This window comes from Terrapene carolina, unplaced genomic scaffold (assembly GCF_002925995.2).
Source record: "Terrapene carolina triunguis isolate 2854851 unplaced genomic scaffold, T_m_triunguis-2.0 Scaffold69, whole genome shotgun sequence".
NCBI classification, from domain to species: Eukaryota; Metazoa; Chordata; order Testudines; family Emydidae; genus Terrapene; species Terrapene triunguis.
In genome coordinates this window covers 18,917,664-18,938,187 of record NW_020664420.1, presented here as the reverse complement: position 1 = coordinate 18,938,187, position 20,524 = coordinate 18,917,664, and the positions used below count along the sequence as shown (strand labels likewise).

The following is a 20,524-nucleotide window of genomic DNA, read 5'->3' as shown; positions in this document are numbered from 1 at the left end:
TGATTTTGTAAAATGTTGGGTTTGTTTAGGGGACTGTATCTTGGAAAGCCCTTGCTCAACTGACCCTAAACTTAGACCAATAACTCTATCCCACACCCCAATAGGAGATGGCAAATTTCAAGGCAATCTGGATAAAGATGAAGATTTTAGAGCATTTAGAATAGCAGGCCTTTAACTAGAAAGCAATGAAAAACCTCAGCTATAGCACATCATGAGCTCTTTTGTACCAGCAGCCATGTGTAGTGGAAGCCAATGGAGGCAGTGAGACAGTTTTGATTAGTAATCGAAGTACAAGACTAGGAATCATTTCCACAAGGTGGTTTTTATTCCTTAGTGTCCTTCTCTGAACTTCTCACCTTTACCTATTTCTAAAATGAGGCTAGTACAACCCACTTTTGACAAATGCTTTGAGATCTTTGAAAAAAAAATATGAAGTGCAAAATCATATAATAGTACTCTGTTTAAAATGAAGTAGCATTGGAGATCCAAATAAATAATTCCAATGCCTTACGAAACTAATTCAATAATTCTGTGAACAATTTATCATGATATTATTTTATTTATTTTTTGTGAACCTGACCTTCACTATTATCACTATTCCTGAACAGTAGAGACACTGCTGGCAGATTCATGACCAATTATGATTCATTTGAAATTTTGTTTTTATTTGATAAGTGTGGTGGTGATTTTTTTGTTTTGTTTTGTGCACAAATGTAATGCTTAGTATCTTTTTTACCAATATGGAAGCTTTGATTTTGTAATTGATGTGATCCACAGATTTGTCATGCCCTGTGTTATGATTAAACAAATTAAAATTTGAGCCATAAATCCTCTTGAATGATATTGTTTTCAAAGCAGAAAGTGAAATTATGCCTCAACTGACGTAGTTCCTTAACTTTTTCCTCACATTAATAAATCACTTGTACATAACACTTTCTCCACAGAGTTTTGAGATATTGGTAAGCCAAAGAAAAAACAAGCTTATTCCTTTTGTCCCAAACTGTTAAATACCAACTTTTAATTGGAGAAGATGGTAAAATTAAGAGGAAAATGAGATTTTTAAAACATGTAGAACATCACTATGTGGTCATTTCCCCGCCCCACTCATTCACTTCCTTTAAAACCACAACTCATTTAACTGAACCCATTAAACAATATTAAATTTAAGTTTAAAACTGATCTTTAATATTTCCATCTCTTTTGAGGTGCACATTGAGAGTTTCTTTGCTTGCTTTCACCCTTCACTAACATTTTGGCAGAAGTCAGGGGTCTCTAACATTCATGACCTAATCACTGTGTTCCTTCCTTTAAATAAAAATGTAATTTTAAATAATCATTACATTCACCAAAATAAGATATTATTAAAAATTAAATTTCAGGTGAATGTTAATAGTCTAATTTGAAATAATTACATTTATAATTTTAAAAAGATATTTAAAGCTAAAACATGGTATTAAAAGGAGCACTTTATCAAAAAGACATGAGAAAAAAGAAAAATCAATAATCTGAAAATAAACAAATAGCTCTGTCTTACTCCAATTATAGTCACTGGTAAAACTCCTATTGAATATGAACAGGATCAAGTTTAAAGTAGAAGTCAACAGGTTAAACTTTCTTAGGTGGGAAAATCACCTAAAGCAGATCAAAAGTGCTGAATGCTGTACAGCCAGAAAAATTCGTTCACCAGTGGCTAGTAGGAAATTTCCCCCATGGTCAACTTCTGCTGAATGTAAACTTTCACTAAAAAAAAGAAGCACATTTTTCCAATCATGAATGTCTAAAAGTAAGCAAGTACATCCAACATTCAGAAATCTAAATAAATGGCTTCATTTTCAGAGGTGTTGACTTCTACCAGGGTTGTGAGTGCTTAGCATCTCTGAAAAATTAGACCACAAGTTTCTAACATTTATATCTGCAAAGATAACCTTTCAAATGAGAACCAATTAAGTGCTGACTTTCTGAATCTGCAAAAGGACAGTCCATGTGTTATTCTATTTCTGCTCTCAAGGAGATGAACAAAATTTACAATAATCTGGTCAGTTTCAGGGCTGTGTTCAGAAGTAGATGCGCATCATGTCAATTTCACCCTTTTGCAGCTTAGATAATACTTGGAGCAGCAGCAAAGGCACTCGCTGGAGTGGAGAAGAAAAAAATAGAGGACAACCCACACAACTCTCAGTAGACTGGACATGGAGAGAGGAGTGAGGTAACTGAGACCTCTCCTCTTTGCAGTAGCAAACTAAGATGACAGAGAGAGGGACTGTGTGTGTCTTCTTACATCTGACAACCAAGGGGGTTACAAGTTTATCTGATATCTGCTAAGGAATGGGCATACAAAAGATGAAGCTTCCAGAGCGCTATGTTAGTATAAATCCTGGGAGTGGGAACTAGTAAAGTCCTGTAGTGAGACTGGGATTCTGCAGACCCTGCAGGACCTACCACCATAATAGTGGGAGCAAGTAAAATGTACTTTGTTGCGGGTGGGATTGGGAGGGGCAAAAAAACCAGATTGCAGTAATTTGTGGGAAAACACTAAATCTCTCATCAGTTTACCACGTAAAAATTGCATCTGAATTCCATTTATATATAGATAAACCAATTTTTTTTTTAAGTAGCATGGGGGAAATCTGTCTCTCTTGCAGAATTTGCAGGATCTAAGGTTTTTGTGGGTAGGAGTGGGACAAAAATGCAAGAAACAATGCAGTAGTGGGTGGGAGTAGGTATGGTGGGGTGGGATGGGAGCAGAATTTTAAAAAGTCCCATGCAGGGTTCTAGAAAGTGATGAATTCTTTTTAAGGTTCCTCCCACTTTTTGTGTCAACTTCCGGCTAACATGTCTGAGAAATTTTTCAGATGATGAACCTGTTCAATACAACCCAGACAGAGCAAAGCCTAGAACAGAATTGAATTAGACACTTTATCTTTGCTTGCGCTAGAATTATTTTTTTAAAAAAATCCATTTTATCATTACAAAGTCACATAACTGTATTTCTATCCTATTCAGAAGTTGAAAAAGCAATGAAGATATTTCCCCCTAATTACAGTATTCTAGTAATGCTGTTTTGAATACCTGTACATTTAATATACAAATTTAACTAATTTAAAACTTTTAATTGTGAATTTCCTTATAGTCCCTGCTGAAGGCCTCATGGCTCTGCATCACCCTGCCCCAGAGTAAAGCAGCAAGAAATCCTCCAAGCAGCCTAGAGTGGCTGCAGAAGAGCGGCCAATCAGAGGAGCTGCTGGAGCGACCAATAAGGGGCCAGAAGGGCCAGATAAAAAGCAAGCAGCAGAGCGGAGTCTTCAGTTGCTGTGTGGAGCTTGATGAGGGAGGCCTGGGTGCCTGTCTGACTAGACGAACAGCAGGCCATGGACAGCTTACTGCAGAGAGCCCACCGACTAGAACTGAGCCCAAGGAAACCTCCGAAGACCAGCCAAGAGACCCAGCGGCCAGGGGGATGCTTACGAGAGGCAGGTACCACCCTGATGTAAGACCAAAAAAAGAAAAGCATGCTCACACCCAACCAACCAAAGGGAGCTGCCCATGAGAGGCGGGTGCCTCCCCCCAAAAAAGACTGTGATTGCAGGTATATCGGCTAGAGAAAAGGGGGCATTTGCAAGAGGTGGGTGCTGACCCCGTTACATTATGGTACCAGAAATGGGATCTTCGAATCGACCTTGTCTAAAGGGGGCCAAGTCAGAATTCACTGTTTTACTGCAAGATTTAACTGTTTTATTGTGTGAGGCCAGAGCCAGAGGCCGAAGAAGAGCCAGAGGCAGTGGCAGCAACTAAACAGTGAAGCAAGAGGCAGAGGCCAAAGGAAGGGAGAGGTGGAGGCAAAAGCAATAAGACAATGAAGCCAGAGGCAGAGGCCGAAGAAGGGCCAGGGCCAGAGGCAGCCACAGAAACAGGCAAGTTTTTAATTATTTATTGGGCAGAGCCAGAGCCCACAGAGAGCCAGAGGCAGAGGTAGCCCCAGTGGAATACACACTGACTAATGGGGGCATGAGAAAAGACTGGAGGGGAAGAACCGCTGCCTCAAATCTGTCTGAAGGGGGAGGTGTGTGGCAGGGTGGACTAGGTCCTGAGGCCCCCTGCTAGAGGCCTTGTGGCCCTGCATCACTCTGCCCCAGAGTAGAGCAGCGAAAAGTCCTCCAGGCAGCTTAGAGTGGCTGCAGAAGAGCGGCCAATCAGGGGGGCTGCTGGAGCACCCAATAAGGGGCCAGAAGGGCCAGATAAAAGGCAAGCAGCAGAGCAAAGCCATCAGTTGCTGTGTGGAGGTTGACGAGGGAGGACTGGGTGCCTGGCTGGCTAAACGAGCAGCAGGCCACAGACATCTCACTGCAGAGACTCGCTCAACGGGCAGAACTGCACCCAGGGAAAGCTGCCAAAGACCAGCTCAGAGAACCAGCAGACGGGGGGATGCTTACGAGAGGCAGGTGCCACCCTGATACAAGACCCCTTCTCCCCCTCCAAAAAAGCAGGCTCACACCCAACCAACCAAAGGGGGCTGCCCATGAGAGGCAGGTGTCGCCACGAAAAAAGACTGATTGCAGGTATATCGGCCAGAGAAAAGGGAGCGCTCGTGAGAGGTGCGTGTTGACCCCGTTACAGTCCCACATGCTCCCAAGTTTTTTCCAGATGCTAGGGGAGCCTTTTAGTACAATGGACATGACTCTTAGCTGGTGTAGTCAATAGAACAATACCTATTTATACCAACTGAGGACCTGGCCCATTGAATGCAACATTGAACAGGACCTTGTTCGAAGCCTCTTTCTATTATTATACCAAATGAAAGTTGTATCTGCCATAAATCCCAAATGGTCTGCAGCTCTGCTGGTATAGTCTCTGTTTATAAAGGCTCCTTCAAACATTGCACTCATCAAAATAATCAATAAGTCAAACTTTTGTAAATTCCAAGCATTCCAGATATTGGTTTCACAGCATTTAATAGCTGTTCTAGTTTCACCATTGGAAGCACCATTGGAGCTTCCTGAACCATAGTTATCAAACTTATAGGACTTAAAAGCTCAACCAGATGTACTTATAAATTTTATAAATTCCATGAACTCTATTTTTCTCATGGAATTTACAAACTTTGCCAGCTTCATGCAAATAGCTACAATTCACAAAAAATTGCAAGACTCCTTAACTGTGGCGTTAATACCTTTCAGCTCCCCCGCTACTCCTTCCCAGTAATGTTATAAATGTGAATTGCCCCATACATCTCATGAAAGGGGAGCATGGATCAGTGTTCACATCACACTTCCCATCAGTACCCAGACCAAGCCAGGGAAGCTAATGATCCAACCAGAGGACCAAATTCGGCGATGAATCCTGGTCATGTGCCACCTGAGGCATATGCTAAGAAGAAGATCTCATGGAAGCAGTGAAGGACTCTCCTGACCCAATCAGAGAACTGTGTGGGAGAGCAGGAGGAGAATGAACATGCCAAGCTCACTTAGCCATGACACAGATATACCCTGGATGCTGGGGTAGGTACTGGGGATTCCACTGCTACCATTTCTGGGAGCAGAAACCACTACCCCTGCCTCATTGGGAGAGAAGGCCTTCAGCAGGGCCACAGTGTGGGGCAGAGCCACAGGGAGCCCCTGTGACAGGTTATGCCCAGGACCATGGAGTGCATTACTCCAGCCTGCCAATTACCATATGAATGGTGCTTAGACTACAACATGTCCTGAAAACTCAATATGGGATCCAAAAATCAAACAGGATTCTTTACTTCTCATGCATCACCCCCAGAAATAAATGTTCTGAAGGCCAAAGCAGACACCAAGATAGTTCCATTTCCATCAATAGGTTTGAATAGATGTAACTGTTTGCAACTTCAAAACAATTTTGATGATGACACACAAGTACATTTCAGGAAAGAGGTGGACAAATTGGTGAAGTCCAGAGATGAGCAACAAAAATGGTTAAAGGTCTAGAAAACATGACCTATGAGGGAATATTGAAAAAATTGGGTTTGTTTAGACTGGAGAAGAGAAGACTGAGAGGGGACATAACAGTTTTCAAGTACATAAAAGGTTGTTACAAGGAGGAGGGAGAAAAATTGTTCTTCTTAACATCTGAGGATAGGACAAGAAGCAATGGGCTTAAATTGCAGCAAGGGCGGTTTAGGTTGGACATTAGGAAAAACTTCCTGTCAGAGTGGTTAAGCACTGGAATAAATTGCCTAGGGAGGTTGTGGAATCTCCATCATTCGGGATTTTTAAGAGCAGGTTGGACATACACCTGTCAGGGATGGTCTAGATAATACAGTAACTCCTCACTTAAAGTCGTCCTGGTTAACGTTGTTTCGTTGTTACATTGCTGATCAATTAGGGAACATGCTTGTTTAAAGTTGTGCAATGCTCCCTTCTAACGTCATCGTTTGGCAGCTGCCTGCTTTGTCCACTGCTTGCAGAAAGAGCAGGCCGTTGCAGCTAGCTAGTGAGGGCTTGTAACCAGGGTGGAACGGCAGCCCCCCTATCAGCTCCCTGTGCTGCAGCAGCCCAGCAGGCTATCAATTGCCGGCAGTTCAGCTGTCCCTCCCCCCACTGCCATGTGCTGCTCCTGCCCTCTGCCTTGGAGCTGCTCCCAGAGACTCCTGCTTGCTGTGTAAGAGTGGAGGGGGGGGGGGTGCTAATGTCAGGGTGTCCCCCTCCCCCATGCTCCTGCACCCCGCTTACACCTTCTCCATATAGAGCAGGGAGGGGACACCGACGGAGAGAGACATAGAGAACTTGGGGCAGCAGCTGCTGTCTCAACTTCCTGATCCACTTAAAAAGACAATGCACTTAAGAGTAGGTCAGCTTACTTAAAGTGGCAGTGTGCATCTCTCTCTCTCTCCCACACACAAGGTGTGTATGTGTCTGTCTGCTATGCGGTCTCCCCTCCCTCTTGTTGCCTTGCATGAGAGGCTACATTAACAACAATGTGTTAACCCTTGAGGTCTCAGCTGAGTGCTAGTTCATCATTTAGTAGTAAGGCATTCCCTGGGAAATATCCCTCCCTCTAACTTCACCACCTCAACCAAGCTTCACAATCATCATAGCTGTGAACAGTATTAAATTGTTTATTTAAAACATATACTGTGTGTATATCTATATAATATATAGTTTTTTGTCTGGTGAAACAAATTTCCCTGGAACCTAACTCCCCCATATACATTAATTCTTATGGGGAAATTGGATTCGCTTAACGTCGTTTCGCTTAAGGTCGCATTTTTCAGGAACATAACTACAATGTTAAGTGAGGAGTTACCGTACTTAGTCCTGCCTTGAGTGCAGGGGACTGGACTAGATGACCTCTCGAGGTCCCTTCTAGTTCTGTGATTCTGTAAGTATAATATTGGCTCTGCAGTGTTAGTGGGAGTAAGTATCAGTAAAAAAAAATTTTAGTTGCTTCTGTAAGAAGAATACACTTAAGGAGCAGCTTTAAGTAAGATGATGCCATTTTTATACAGTCAGAGAACAGCTGCATAGAGTGTTAACAGTGTGTGTTAATAGAAACTTCTGGGGAGTGGTTAAAATCCCCTTTGTAGATCTAGCCAGAATCTGACAGCATTCAGTACAAATATCCATGCTGATTAATCCTAAAATGATCTGTCTAAATATGAGAAATGGTCCTCTGCACTAGACTTTGTCAAAGATTCTTCGGTGAAACCACTGAAATTTTTAAGACAAGCTCGTATACGATATGACAAGACCCAAAAAAGGTATTCTACACAAGTCTCAAAAAAACAAAAAACAAACAAACAAACAAAAAAAACATTTGTCCTATGGAGAGTAGGAAGCTTCTGTCAGCCAGCATTAGCTTCTACAGAACTGAAGCCTCTATTTAAAAATAATTAAATTTATTTTTGTTGTGGTGGCAAAGACTATTTTCCAAACATGAAATGAGTGAATTCACCAATATCTTCTTAAGACTGCAGACAGTTCCATTTCCTCTGTGGCTGCTCTTTATTTTGGCAAGCTGCTGCAGAGAGAAAACTGCTCCTTTCCAAATTCTATGAGTAGCCAGGAAACTGACACGAATCAGCTCAATTTCATGCTGCAGCTGACTGACACAGCTAGGAGCAGAAACAGAGGCAGACACTGGAGCTATTCACTGGAGGGAACTAAGAATTGGAGTCTGGGTAGAGGAAGGATTGCAGATATAACCCACTCACTGCAGCCAGAAAACTGAGGAGAAAGAAGAGTACCAGAGACCCCACACACAACCCACCTTTGCAGTAAGAGGCTTTGGAGTAAAATGGGGAAGATGAGTGACTCACAGATTTTAAGACCAGAAGAGAACATTATAGTAATTTATTACGACTTGAATAACACAGGTCATAGAATTTCACCAAGCGATGCCTGCATCAAGCCCATAACTTCTAATTGAGCTGGAGCATATCTTTTAGAAAAACATTCAATCTGTAAATGGAACAGAGAAAATGTTCCTTCTTCCTTTGAACAGCTAGAGGGAATTGGAGGGATGATTCAAATTTATTAATGGCCTACTACCTAGAGGCCTATATGAAAACAGCGATCCCAAATCAAGGTTCAGGATAACTTATTGGAGAATCCAAGGAACCTCCTCTTTCCCAGCAATGCCCATATTTTTTAAGTCTTTGGCTAACAGGCTTATTCCTCTGTCTATTAGGTGTCTGGTAAAATTTCACAAGACTGTGTACCGGGGATGGCTGTGAAGCAGAGAGAAAGATTGATGGAGAAAAAACTGCATGCCACTAAGGATTTGTTTAAATGCAAAATTGCACCAGTGTAACTAAAGGTGTGATTTTTAAATGTATTTAATTTGACTGCTGCTAAAAGCTGTTTGGACACTTATTTCAGTTGAAACCAGGTTTATTTTAGGTCAGCTTAAGTTGATTAGGAACAATTTTAAGCTAAATCAAAATAAACCAATCAAACAGAATAGGGTTTTGCAGCAGTTTAACAAAATCTGTTTAAAAATTAAACCAGAGCAACCTGTGTGCATAGATAGGCCTATGAGAGGTTTCTTGGGCGGTAGGAGTGGAAGAAGAAAGGACAAGGAAAATATGGGGAAGGAGGTACAGAACACTATGAGGGAAAAGTAAGAGAAATAGATGAAAGTTAGTGGGGGAAAAGAAAATGGACATTGAAGACAACACTGGAAAAGACTCACCACAACCTAATATATGATAGAAGAGAAAAAAGCTGTGTGAAACCATGCAGGAAAGTAAGGAATAAATGAAAGCAAGAGTGCTATAGAAAGTTACCTTTATAAGAATGTTTGACAAAATTTCAAAGTTAAATGTTGTACAAAATAAACACAGAACAATAAATTCCTTTAAATTGGAGAAGCAGTAGTTTTGGGGAAATGGCACAAGTATTTTTCACACTGGTTAGGCAGAATCTTCAGCCAGCAGCTGCCAAGTGAGACTTTTAGCTCTAGTTATGAGTGTTTTCAAATTTCACCGAATTACACCGAATTATTCAGCATCACACATCATGGAAACAGACTGTCTAGAAGATTTTCAAATGTTAAAATAGAACACACATGCAAAATTTGAACTGCAAAGGCAGTTTCTGAAAAATGTGGATGGCCACATGTCAAAAGGTTTATAAAAGAAATCTAGTTACTTTAACTACAGTTTCTCCATAGAGCTTATTTCCAATACTGTAAGAATATGATTCTAGAAACAAAACTGAAAAAACTGACAGATGCTAGTTTAGGGATTTACATTTTCCCCCACTAACAGAAAAAAAACGTTTTCACTTTTGAAATATATCTAAGTGACAATATATTGCATGTTTCTATTTATGGAATACAAAAAAGGGGTAGTTTAAGTTCTATCAGCAAGAGTTTGAGATGAATGCATTGCTCATGTGTGGAAAAGCCATTAATCCCTAAATGGGCAATTTAATCATCACTAAAAAGTGCCATTACAACCTTTAGCAACCACGTGTTCTCTACATGCCACATATTACAGAAAATCTATTTTAGCAATATTTTTAGAATATTAATATATTGGTATACATAAACTGCATAGGGCTCAGAGGGTGCAAGAACCTCCAAAAATTATCTAAAATAGATACACATGACAAAATTATGATTTCAAAGTCCACTATCTTAGGCCCTTCCAAGGGTAGTGCTGGATCCCATCACAAAGCATAGAATATTCCTTCATCAATGGTATAAAGCTCCCATTTCTAATCTTGTAGGCTCCTGAGATATGAGACACAAAATTGTGATTTTTCATTTCTAGAAAGGTGTTATTGTTGCAAGACCCGGTCCTAAACCCCAGAAAGATAATTGTGTGGGGAGGCAGGAGTGAATTTCACATTTTGGAGAGGAGACATTTTAAAAAAATAATTGGTGTTTTGAGCTGCTCAGAGGTTTGGAGATCTAAAATAAATTGTGAGCAGAGATTAGGTGTAGCAGTGAAAGGTGCATGATAAACTATAAAACCATGTGATAAATTTATCACAGATATCTCCATACTTATGTACACACACACACGCACAATACACAAAGAGCATTACTTCATCTTACTGAATCAAGGCAGCTATATAAGAAAATGTCGAATCTGTGAGCAACTAGATATGATGTTAGCTATTTAAGCAGCTATGGGCTCATATGTATAAATGTATGTATTTGAAAGCGTCTTCCGCCATACAATTGATTTATCCTTTATTTTGTGGCCTGACAGACTTATAGATGTTGACACATTATGACTTCTACAAGTTTTACATTCATTTAATATCTAAACACTTAAAACCATAATTTTTAACTTGATGGTAAGGTAGCTTTCACAATGTGGAGTTATAGTGTTTATCATCTAGATGAGCACTAAGAAACAAATTTGGTCATCCATCTAAATGAAGTGTTAATTCAATACAAAAATCACCCACCTAAAAACACTGAATGACATACAAGCTACATCAAGTAAGATTCTGTCTACACTACGAATTCAACTATGTCAACAGACCAGGTTATATATCAGTTAAACTATCTTCAGTCTTTCAGCATAGATGGGATCAGACGGACAATGGTGTCTCCAAATTGAGCTCAAGGCTAATATGTTAAAACAACCACGCTGCTTTAAGCATATTGAGGGACAACCATGTAGTAGTATGTGGGTTCCCGCAATACTCATTTATAATGTAGACTGGATAGATGGGTTCGCCCAATACAACTAGGTGTCCCTACTGAATCATATCATTCCATTCATTTTTTAAGAAGCTATAGGTTCCAGTAATAGTAAAAAGTCTTAGGGCTGGATTATACGTGCGTGTTTTGCACTGGTGTAACTAAATTGATTTATTTACCCCACTGCAAATCCCTAATGTAGAGGCACTTAAATCAGTTTAAATCATATTTATACCGTATCTATGCATGATTTAGAATGGTTTAAGTGTTTCTACATTAGGGATTTGCACAGGGGGTAAATAAATCAGTGTAGTTCCACCGATGAAAGATTTCTAATATTGACAAGCCTTTGCATAACAGATTATACAGAGTCAAATGGAAACAACTCATGTAATCAAACAGAGAAATAATTAGTTAGTGCCAGTTCAATTAGCTCAAATTTAAAAAATATTTATTCAATTTCTATCAATAGCAATATTAAAAAATTTTAAGAAGAGAGGGAACTTACTAAATGTAATACAAATTAACCTTAAAAGAGTCTTACCTTTATTTGATTTGGATGACTTGTTCTTGTTGGGTTTAAAACAAGAGCTCCTTGATTTATCTTCTCTGTCTTTAATAAATTTTTGTACATCATCCAAAGAAAGCTTTTGCAGAACAACTACAGGCTTAGCGCCTTTATTTAGATCTTCTACTAGCCCAATCTTCTCCACTTTGTCCTTTTGTTCACCCTTAATTTCAGTTTTCCTTGGCTCCTGAGTGACATTGCCATCTTTATCACGCTTGATTTTTGGAATAACAAAATGTTTCAATGCACCAGATCTTCCCCCCAACAAATAACTGGGAAACTCTGCCTTATTGTCAGTGTGTGGTTTATTGCTATCCACTTTACTCTTATTACCATCTGTCCTTCGTTCATCCTTGCTGTTGGGTGATTTAAAACCAGGTTTATCAAGTCTTGATTTACTAGAATCTCCTTTACTTTCCTGTTTAATACGAGGACTGTCTGGTCTTGATTTCTGTTCCCCAGAAGAGAACCTCTCTCTTGACTCACCAGACTCATGTCTATGTTTTCTTTCTAGTTTCTCAGTTTTTGAACTATCAGATTTAATCCCATGTTTGGAGTCATGCTCACTTTTGCTTGAGGATCTCAAATATTCAGGTCTTCTGATCTTGGATGGATCTCCCTTATATCGCTCTGATTCGCCCCTATCCTCAGATTTTGGTTTAAGGCTATCATGGTCACGCCTTGGAGTCTCAGGAATTGAACGTCCATCTGGTCTTTGTTTTGTTGGATCTGATCTACTTTCAGATTTTACCCTGGAGGGATCAGATTTAATTTCCTGTTTATGTTTAGATATTTCAGGTTTCTTCTCTGAAGATGGTTTACTAGAATCTCTTCTATTATCATGTCTATGTTTTGGTGTTTCAGGCCTACCTTCATTCTTCTGTTTTGGTGTTTCGGGCCTACCTTCATTCTTCTGTTTTGGTGTTTCGGGCCTACCTTCATTCTTCTGTTTTGGAGTTTCGGGCCTTTGTCTTATGTCCTGTTTGCCATTATTTTGTTTGCTCTCATTTTGTTTCACATCCATCTGTCTGTTCTCATTTTGTTTTGTTTCCATCGGTCTGCTCTCATTTTGTTTCACATCCATTGGTCTGCTGTCATGCTTACTTTCATGTTTAGCTTCTATCTGTTTGCTCTCATTGTGTTTACTTTCCATCCATTTGCTTTCATTTTGTTGCACTTCTGTCTGTTTGCTCTCATTTTGTTGAATATCTGTCTTTTGACACTCAGAATCTGACTTTTTCCTAAGGATCTCAGGATGGTTTTCAGGTTTAAGTTTAAGAACTCCAACAGGGTCTTCTTGGGGAATAAAAATAGATCCATCATTACACTGTTTTATTTCTTCAGGCTTTTTGATGGTGTCTGAGTCCTGAGTTACAGTTGCCTGAGAGTCCACTCGTCCTGCTTGCTGAAGATCAATACTAACCATCAATGCTGGCCTTGACCCATTTCCTGCAGAACCTGTCTCCTGAGAAGCTGGTCTATTTCCTCCAGTAGCACCCCCAGCCTCCTGTGGATAAGAATCTTGTTTTCGCTTCTTCAAAGGCTTATCTGCAGATTGAAAGAAAAAAAAAAATACACATGAAAGGATAAACCTCTAAATGAAAGACCCCCCAAAAAACCTGAAAAACAGTTTTCCTACACAAACACAGGCAACAAACCTACCCTATGAAAGTGTGTGTGCATATTTTGTAAACACATTTTCAGTATATTCATGGACTATGGTTAAATGTTAAAAGAACATGGAAGATAACAACATGCAGCATTCATAAATCAGCAAATGTAAACGTTAAAGTGTTCCTCTATAACCAGAATTGCTTTTTATGCATAGTGTAATACATTTTCTGCTGCAGGACACAGTTTGATTCAGTGCACGTATATGGTGGGGAAGAAAGCAGAGTTTTGTAGCAAACAAGGCATGGATTCTCTCTGCCCTGTTCACTGTGGTGTTTGGATTGTGTGCAAACAGCGTAAGGGACTAACACTGAACAGTGAGAATAAAAAAAATAAAAATAAACTACCACTTCTGGAGAAGTACAGTGGGAGAGTTGAGGACTGCACTATAATTCATATACACAAAGGGTCAGTATTATGAAATTCCAAACCTGAACACTTCACTTTGCAAGCTTAATTTTTTTAAATATTATTTTTGAATGAAATATATATATGATCTAACTTCAATGACTTGATTGGACAATTAAGATGTCAATTTACGGTTTACAATTTACAAAATCAATGTATACTTAGAGTAGAATCCCAATAATTTTGGATTTAAAATAAGCAGCACCTTGTCATGGGGTAGATTATAAGAAGTCTATATAAAAATATTATATAGCATGTATATCATCCATTAAACCTAATTCATTACTATCAGAAGTTCACAACAAGGTATTCTAAATGAACATTCATCTGGTGGGTCCCCGAAACTAAAAACTTTACTTGCACTACAGCCCATACTTTCAGTCATCACAAATCTTTTTGTATTTTGCAAAACAAGACCTGAAATGTAGGATCTGTTTTGTTTTTGTTTTTTAGCTTTTTAAATACCCAATTCTTTCCTGAATTTTCAGTTCTTTATTGCAAGATGGATTTTCCCAGCTTCACCTCAGTGTCAGAAGGGGAAAAAAACCCCAGACAAGATAAGAGGAAAAAACATAAAAAGGGCAACCTTCAAACTCTGAGGGTAGGCTGAGAGATGAGATAAAACTCCACAAATTGGTAATCTTCAGAGGGAAAATTACAACCTCTGGAAGATTCTCACCCTGGAGAGTAAAAAGCTTGAAGTATCTTCCCTAAAGTTAAAATGAGAGCAAAGTTGTAACAAGCAGCAACACGGTCAATAGCAATAATGTGAACAAGGGATTTTTTCTTCTTCATTTTTGTTCATATCTCTATCTACCTATCTATAGAATGAGAACTCGGATGACTCTTAAAAATGCAACATCACATACAACATTCACGACTGCAGAAGGAAACCGCAAGCAGGTATAAAAAAACTCCACAAAAAAATTGGCTAAAACTACAAATAAGGAACATTGGAAAATGTAAACAAAACCTTTTTTTGAAGGTGGGAGCGCTTTACTTTAGAAATAAATTCTGGAGCAAAGTGTTTGGAATAGGATTCCCTTCCAGCAGCTGAAGACAAGCAATAATGCATTGTAAATGTGTGATGAGAAGACCACATAATTGGCTTTGCATATGTCTATGAACACACTGTATCCGGGAGGCAGGCAGTTGTAATAACCTTGCCTCTGATCAACTGACCCTTTTCCCAGACTTTTAGTTCAGGCCAGCCAGGTAATAGTAATATGAAATGAACTCAGACATCCACTAGACCTTTTGTTAACAGCATTAACCAGCAGATTAAGAAACAAAATAACGGTTGGAATTTCTAACTGCTTTAGACTGCTCCAAGTAAGAATTCCAAAGACATTTTCACATCCAGTGTACAGAGAAGGGCCTCCCTGAGGTGGGCATCAAAGTATGAGAATAATGTGGGGAAGCTGATGGGCTCACTAAGATGGAACTCTGACACCATCCAGAGAAGTCACGAGGGCCTGAAGCTTATTTACTCCACAAGATGAAGTTACTGAGGCTAGGAAAATGAACTTACATGAAAAAAAAATTAAGCTCAAAAGAGCTGAATGGCTCAAAAAGAACTTTTCCTTCAGTTTTGTCAAGATCAGAATAACTTTTTATGACACAGAAGGTTTTATAACAGGAGGCTGAAGAAGTTTCAAGCCCCTACAAACTTGACAAGAAGTTGTAGCGAAAAAGGTCTACCTTCAACTAGGTCATAATAGGCCAAAAGAGCTGTTCAATGTATGTGGGAGGATTTAGTCTAAGTTGGCCTCAAACAAGCAAAGAAGGTGGTCAAGCAGTTTTTGCATGGAAAGGGACTGGCAATCTTCTTTCTAGCCAGTGCAACCTTCACTAATGTTAAGATGTCCTGACGTTACATTCCTGCCCGAGTTTCTTAGAGAAGAACAGAGACCACACCTTATTACTCATATCCAAATGTGGCTGATCTAGGACTCTGGCAAAAATGTTTCCCAATTTTTAAATACATTGACTGACCAAGCTCCATTTGGACAGGGTCTGGAACTATTAGGTGGATAGGGAGAGAAAAGGGTACGTATACACTGGAGATTAGGACAGATTAAACAGGAAGGAAGTTATGTGGGAGATGCCAAATAGGAATGGGAACTGGGTTGGAGGAGTAATTTCTGACAGATGTCCTCTGGTTAGGATTTACTGGTTGATGGAGTTTATTGTTTTATATGATATTTGTAGACTGCCTGCAGTCCTTATTCATGCACTCTATGGATTACCAATTCAGTGTTGCTGAGAGGTTGCAATAAGGATTAAGATGTTACCATTAGACCTTATTGATGCTTCTTCCCAACCTCCTTCTCTTACATATCTGCCTTCAGCTAGCTGATTTAGTCCTCTAGCTAGTAGGCGTCTAGTAAATTTTTAAAGACATAATCAGTTATTTAAAATTGTGGATGAAACCTGACTGGATTACTCTGTATGCCTATTTGTCTAATTGTCTCCAGATGGATACCCGGGGTCTAGCATGAGCAATGGGAGGATCAGCAAGCTAAAGTGGTTCTCCTGGTTTTATTAAATCAGGAATGTAGGCAGTCTCTCACACTAAAATTGGATTTATGCAAGCATGTGGTCTTCTTGCTTATAGATCAAAAGAGAGAAAGTGGGAGTATTGCTAGGATTCTCTTCTGTACCTCACATTTTTTGAAGGTGACTAAGGAGGACACATAGGAAAGAATCAGTTGCTAATTATTTATGGTGATTGCGGATGGCTTTTCTGTATTGTTTCATAGCTGCTCTAAAAAACACAGGAATAATCCATGTAGATTGTGGCTCATGCCTACAGCTGGTCATGTTATAAATTCTGTTTTTGAGATGGGATGATAGAATGGGGATGGTGAGGCTTACACCTTTTGTCACGTTCAGACTTCCTTCATCTTGAGGAGACAATAATAGGGAGTCTGTGAAAGGACATAAGAGAGTTCAACATTGCTACGGAGTCGGACAAATGTAGTTTTCGCAGCATAGTTTTGAATGGATTGGAGGGTCCATTATTGTTGAAGATCTGCTTAGACTATTCAACTCTTTGGTGCAGGAACTGTGTATTTCAGGTTGTGGTGAGTCAGTTCTAGCATAATTTAGTATCCATTTAGTCCAGTCTTCCCCAACTGTTTTTAGTGTGGGTTTAGGCTTGAATATGGCACAAAAATGGCTCTTAAATTCATCCACCATTCTTTTGTTCCTGAGAAGAGCAGAAGCTTGATTTAGATGATCATTCATCCAAGACTCCATAATGCTACCCCACCTATTCAATACTACTAGGAGAGGCAGTGAGATGGCCTGAGTACTTGCTTTCCAAGTATATGGCTACGACTGGGTGACAGCTAACTGCGTGAAACTAGTCTGGATCAGAGTGATGTTGGTTAGCTGGAAAAAAGACCAGAAGAAATAGTAGAGATGATATCTTCACAATTTCTCTTTCTCCAGGTTCACCATCTAGGAATTTTGTTAGCTCTCTTGCATACATCCAGATAGCAGCAGTGAAAACGTCTGCATTTTCATCTTTGCTTTGTAAGGAAGTTTAGACCTTTCCTATCAGATATGGATTTTGTCACCCTCTATCCATGCCTGTCATCTCCAAATTGGGAGTGGACCTAAGTACCCAAGAAACATCTGTCTGTCCACAAACATGATCTCTTAACAGCCATGTCCCACTGGAACTATGAAACTATAACACAAGGGGGCCTAACTCCCACCTCCCCAAGCAGCAGCAATGTGAGAAGCTGGAAGTAGCAACAGCCACTGCCAAAGTTAAGTGACTTAGTAATATAATATAATAATATATGGGGATATACCTATCTCGTAGAACTGGAAGGGACCTCGAAAGGTCATTGAGTCCAGCCCCCTGCCTTCACTAGCAGGACCAAGTACTGATTTTTGCCCCAGATCCCTAAGTGGCCCCCTCAAGGATTGAACTCACAACCCTGGGTTTAGCAGGCCAATGCTCAAACCACTGAGCTATCCCTCCCCCCAAAGTACTATTTAAGACCATTACCCAGTGCTAAGGACGCTGCCCAAATTATAAAATTTATAGAGACAAAACACATTCAGAGTCCTGTTTCTTCTCCAACAAGCTTTTGTCTATCATTTATCACTGTCTATGTCCAAACAAACAAACAAAAATCAGCACAATCTGACAATAATGAAGCAAAAATTAGTTTACTGTGGTCAAGTACATCCCTTAGGCTTTGAGATTTTAGCTTCTCCTACCCAATAACACCTGCTGGATGAAAGACTCTCTCACTAACACAGAGAGGTGGTGGTGGTGAAATCAGACCTACTTGTGAATTTTTTTCTTGAAACCTTTATGCCTGACAGTCAAAAAATAGGAAGCCCCTTTTCCCCTTGAAAGGAGACAGGGAAGGTCTTATGGATCCATGCCTGGCCTTACAAACTGCCACTAGCACCATCTTCCAGAATGATAGCTTCCAAATTTGAAAAAATATTAATTATATAAACTTTATTTTTTAATTAAAATTACTTCAAAAGAATTCATCTGCAAGAAACTTATGACCTTTTTTATAATAATACTCAATTTTCTCAGTCACACTGTTATGGTTACACTGAAAATTCTCTTAGTGAGGATCCTGCTGTTACATACGGAGGGTCTAAGATTTAAAAAAAAAAAATTGCAGGTAGGATCAATAACCTTCTTAGCTTGCTATTGTCAAATACTCAGGATTGCAGAGAGGCAAGCTCACCTATCTATACAGTAACTGGAGTTCATAGAGATGTTTTGTCCTTATGGGTGCTCCACTTCTGGTATGTGCACGCAGTTGTGTGATTTCAATCAAAGATTTTTGTCAGCATTCCCTATAGATAAGGCCCTACTAAATTCACAGTCCATTTTGGTCAAAAATTAGTCATAGGATTTTAAAAAGCGTAAGTTTCATGATTTCAGATATTTAAATCTGAAATTTCATGATGTTGTAACTGTAGGGAGTCATGGGGAGGTCACAAGGTTATTTGTAGGGGGGTCATGGTATTGCCACTCTTACTTCTGCACTGCTGCAGGCAGTCAGAGAGTGGCAGCTGCTGGCTGGGAGCCCAGTTCTGAAGGCAGCGCCGCCGCCAGCAGCAACACAGAAGTAAGGATGGCACAGTATGGTATTGCCACCCTTACTTCTGCATTGCTGCCTACAGAACGGGGTCCTCAGCAAGCAGTCACCACTCTCTGGCCACTCAGCTCTGCAGGCAGCAGTGCAGATGTAAGGGTGACAATACCATGACCAACCAACAAATTACATTACGACCCCCCCAGTCCCCACCCCACAACCTCCTTCTGGGTTGGGACCCCCAGTTTGAGAATGCTGCTCTCCCCCATGAAATCTGTATAGTATAGGGGGAAAGTACACAAAAGACCAGATTTCATGGTCTGTGATGCATTTTCCCCCGGATGTGAATTTGGTAGGGCCCTACCCAGGGGTCTGTGCCTTCATCTTACATACTGTGAGGGTATAATAGGGAAGGATGGACCTACTGCTGCTCCAGTTGCTTCTCAACCATGAAGTCCAGGGGGGAAGGACTCCAGTCACAGAAGGGAAGGATGGCAGGTAGTGGAACATCCATAGAGACAAAACATCTCTACAAGTAACCTCCTCCTCCAAGTTATTGTCCTGATGGGAGCTCTACTTCAGGTGACTCAAAAGCCATCCATGAACTCTGGAACGGCATTCTGAGGAGGCAGATTCAGTACAGTCTGGAGACCAGTCTCACCAAAGGCTGCATCTGCCCTGGAAACATGCATGATAGTATAGTGCTGGGAAAATATGCACAAACAACTGTCTGCAATGAGTATGTTCTTAAGTATGGCTGTAGAGGTGCATTGTGCCCTAATAGAATGGGCATTCATCCTAGGTAGGGGGATGCACTCCAGACGCTTTGTAACATTCTAAAATTCATCCTGAAGCTCATTTCAATAATCTTTAGGTGGAAATCTGGCATCCCTTCATTCTCTCTGTGGTGCTGCGTAAAATCCAAAATATTGGGACATTCATGACCCTCAAACCAAAGGATAAAAATGGCTGCTTGGGAAAAGTCACCAACAGAAGTAACAGATGACGGCCCCTTTTTGTGGAATCTGGAGCTCTTCCTATTTGGTTCCAAATGGTCTTTGGGGGGTTTGACACTTGACTGGCAAGACCATTGGGCTGTCTCCAACTTGCTATATTTCTCTTCATTGTAGGGATGTAGATGCCAAGAGATTGCAGGGTCCCCCTAGAGTTCTTCAGTGAGTGAAGGGATTTGTCTGTTGTATCACTGAAGAGCTTGGGCTCTTTGAAAGGAAGATCCTCCACTGTATTTTGGACCTCTGTGAGGAGACCAGAGGATTGCAGACACAGCTTGATGCATGACTACAGCAATTGCCAAGAACAGTTTGTGTCAGCGGCATGGAGAGAAGCCTGTAGAGAAGCTTTGGCAATCATCTGGAGAGCATGAAATGGTTTCTTCTGGTCTTGAGGCAAATAATCAATGTGAGTATTTGCTGTAATTGATAAAGTCACGCTTTTGCCATTAAAGCACGATAGATGACAACCCTGAATTGTGGACTGGCGAAAGAGTAACTCTTAAGGCCAAAAAAGTCCAAGCATTTAAGTTCTGTATCATGAGAGGTTGATCTGGATCAATGCTGTCCATTTCTCTTATTAACGGCATTGACTACCAGAGAGAGATGATTGCTTTCTATAAGTGCATAGGAAGGATAAATACCAGGGAGGGAGAGGAGTT

At 40.2% G+C, this 20,524-nt stretch overlaps 1 protein-coding gene across 4 annotated transcripts in view; it reads right to left on the bottom strand.

Moving 5' to 3' along the window:
• Nucleotides 1–20,524, bottom strand: part of NIPBL (NIPBL cohesin loading factor) — a 144,737-nt gene that overhangs the window by 102,872 nt on the left and 21,341 nt on the right. For all 4 annotated transcript variants that reach the window (XM_026649053.2, XM_026649056.2, XM_026649054.2 and 1 more), the window contains one exon: nucleotides 11,666–13,237. In XM_026649053.2, the coding sequence (XP_026504838.1) occupies nucleotides 11,666–13,237 (1,572 nt within the window). The remainder of the gene's footprint in view (nucleotides 1–11,665; nucleotides 13,238–20,524) is intronic.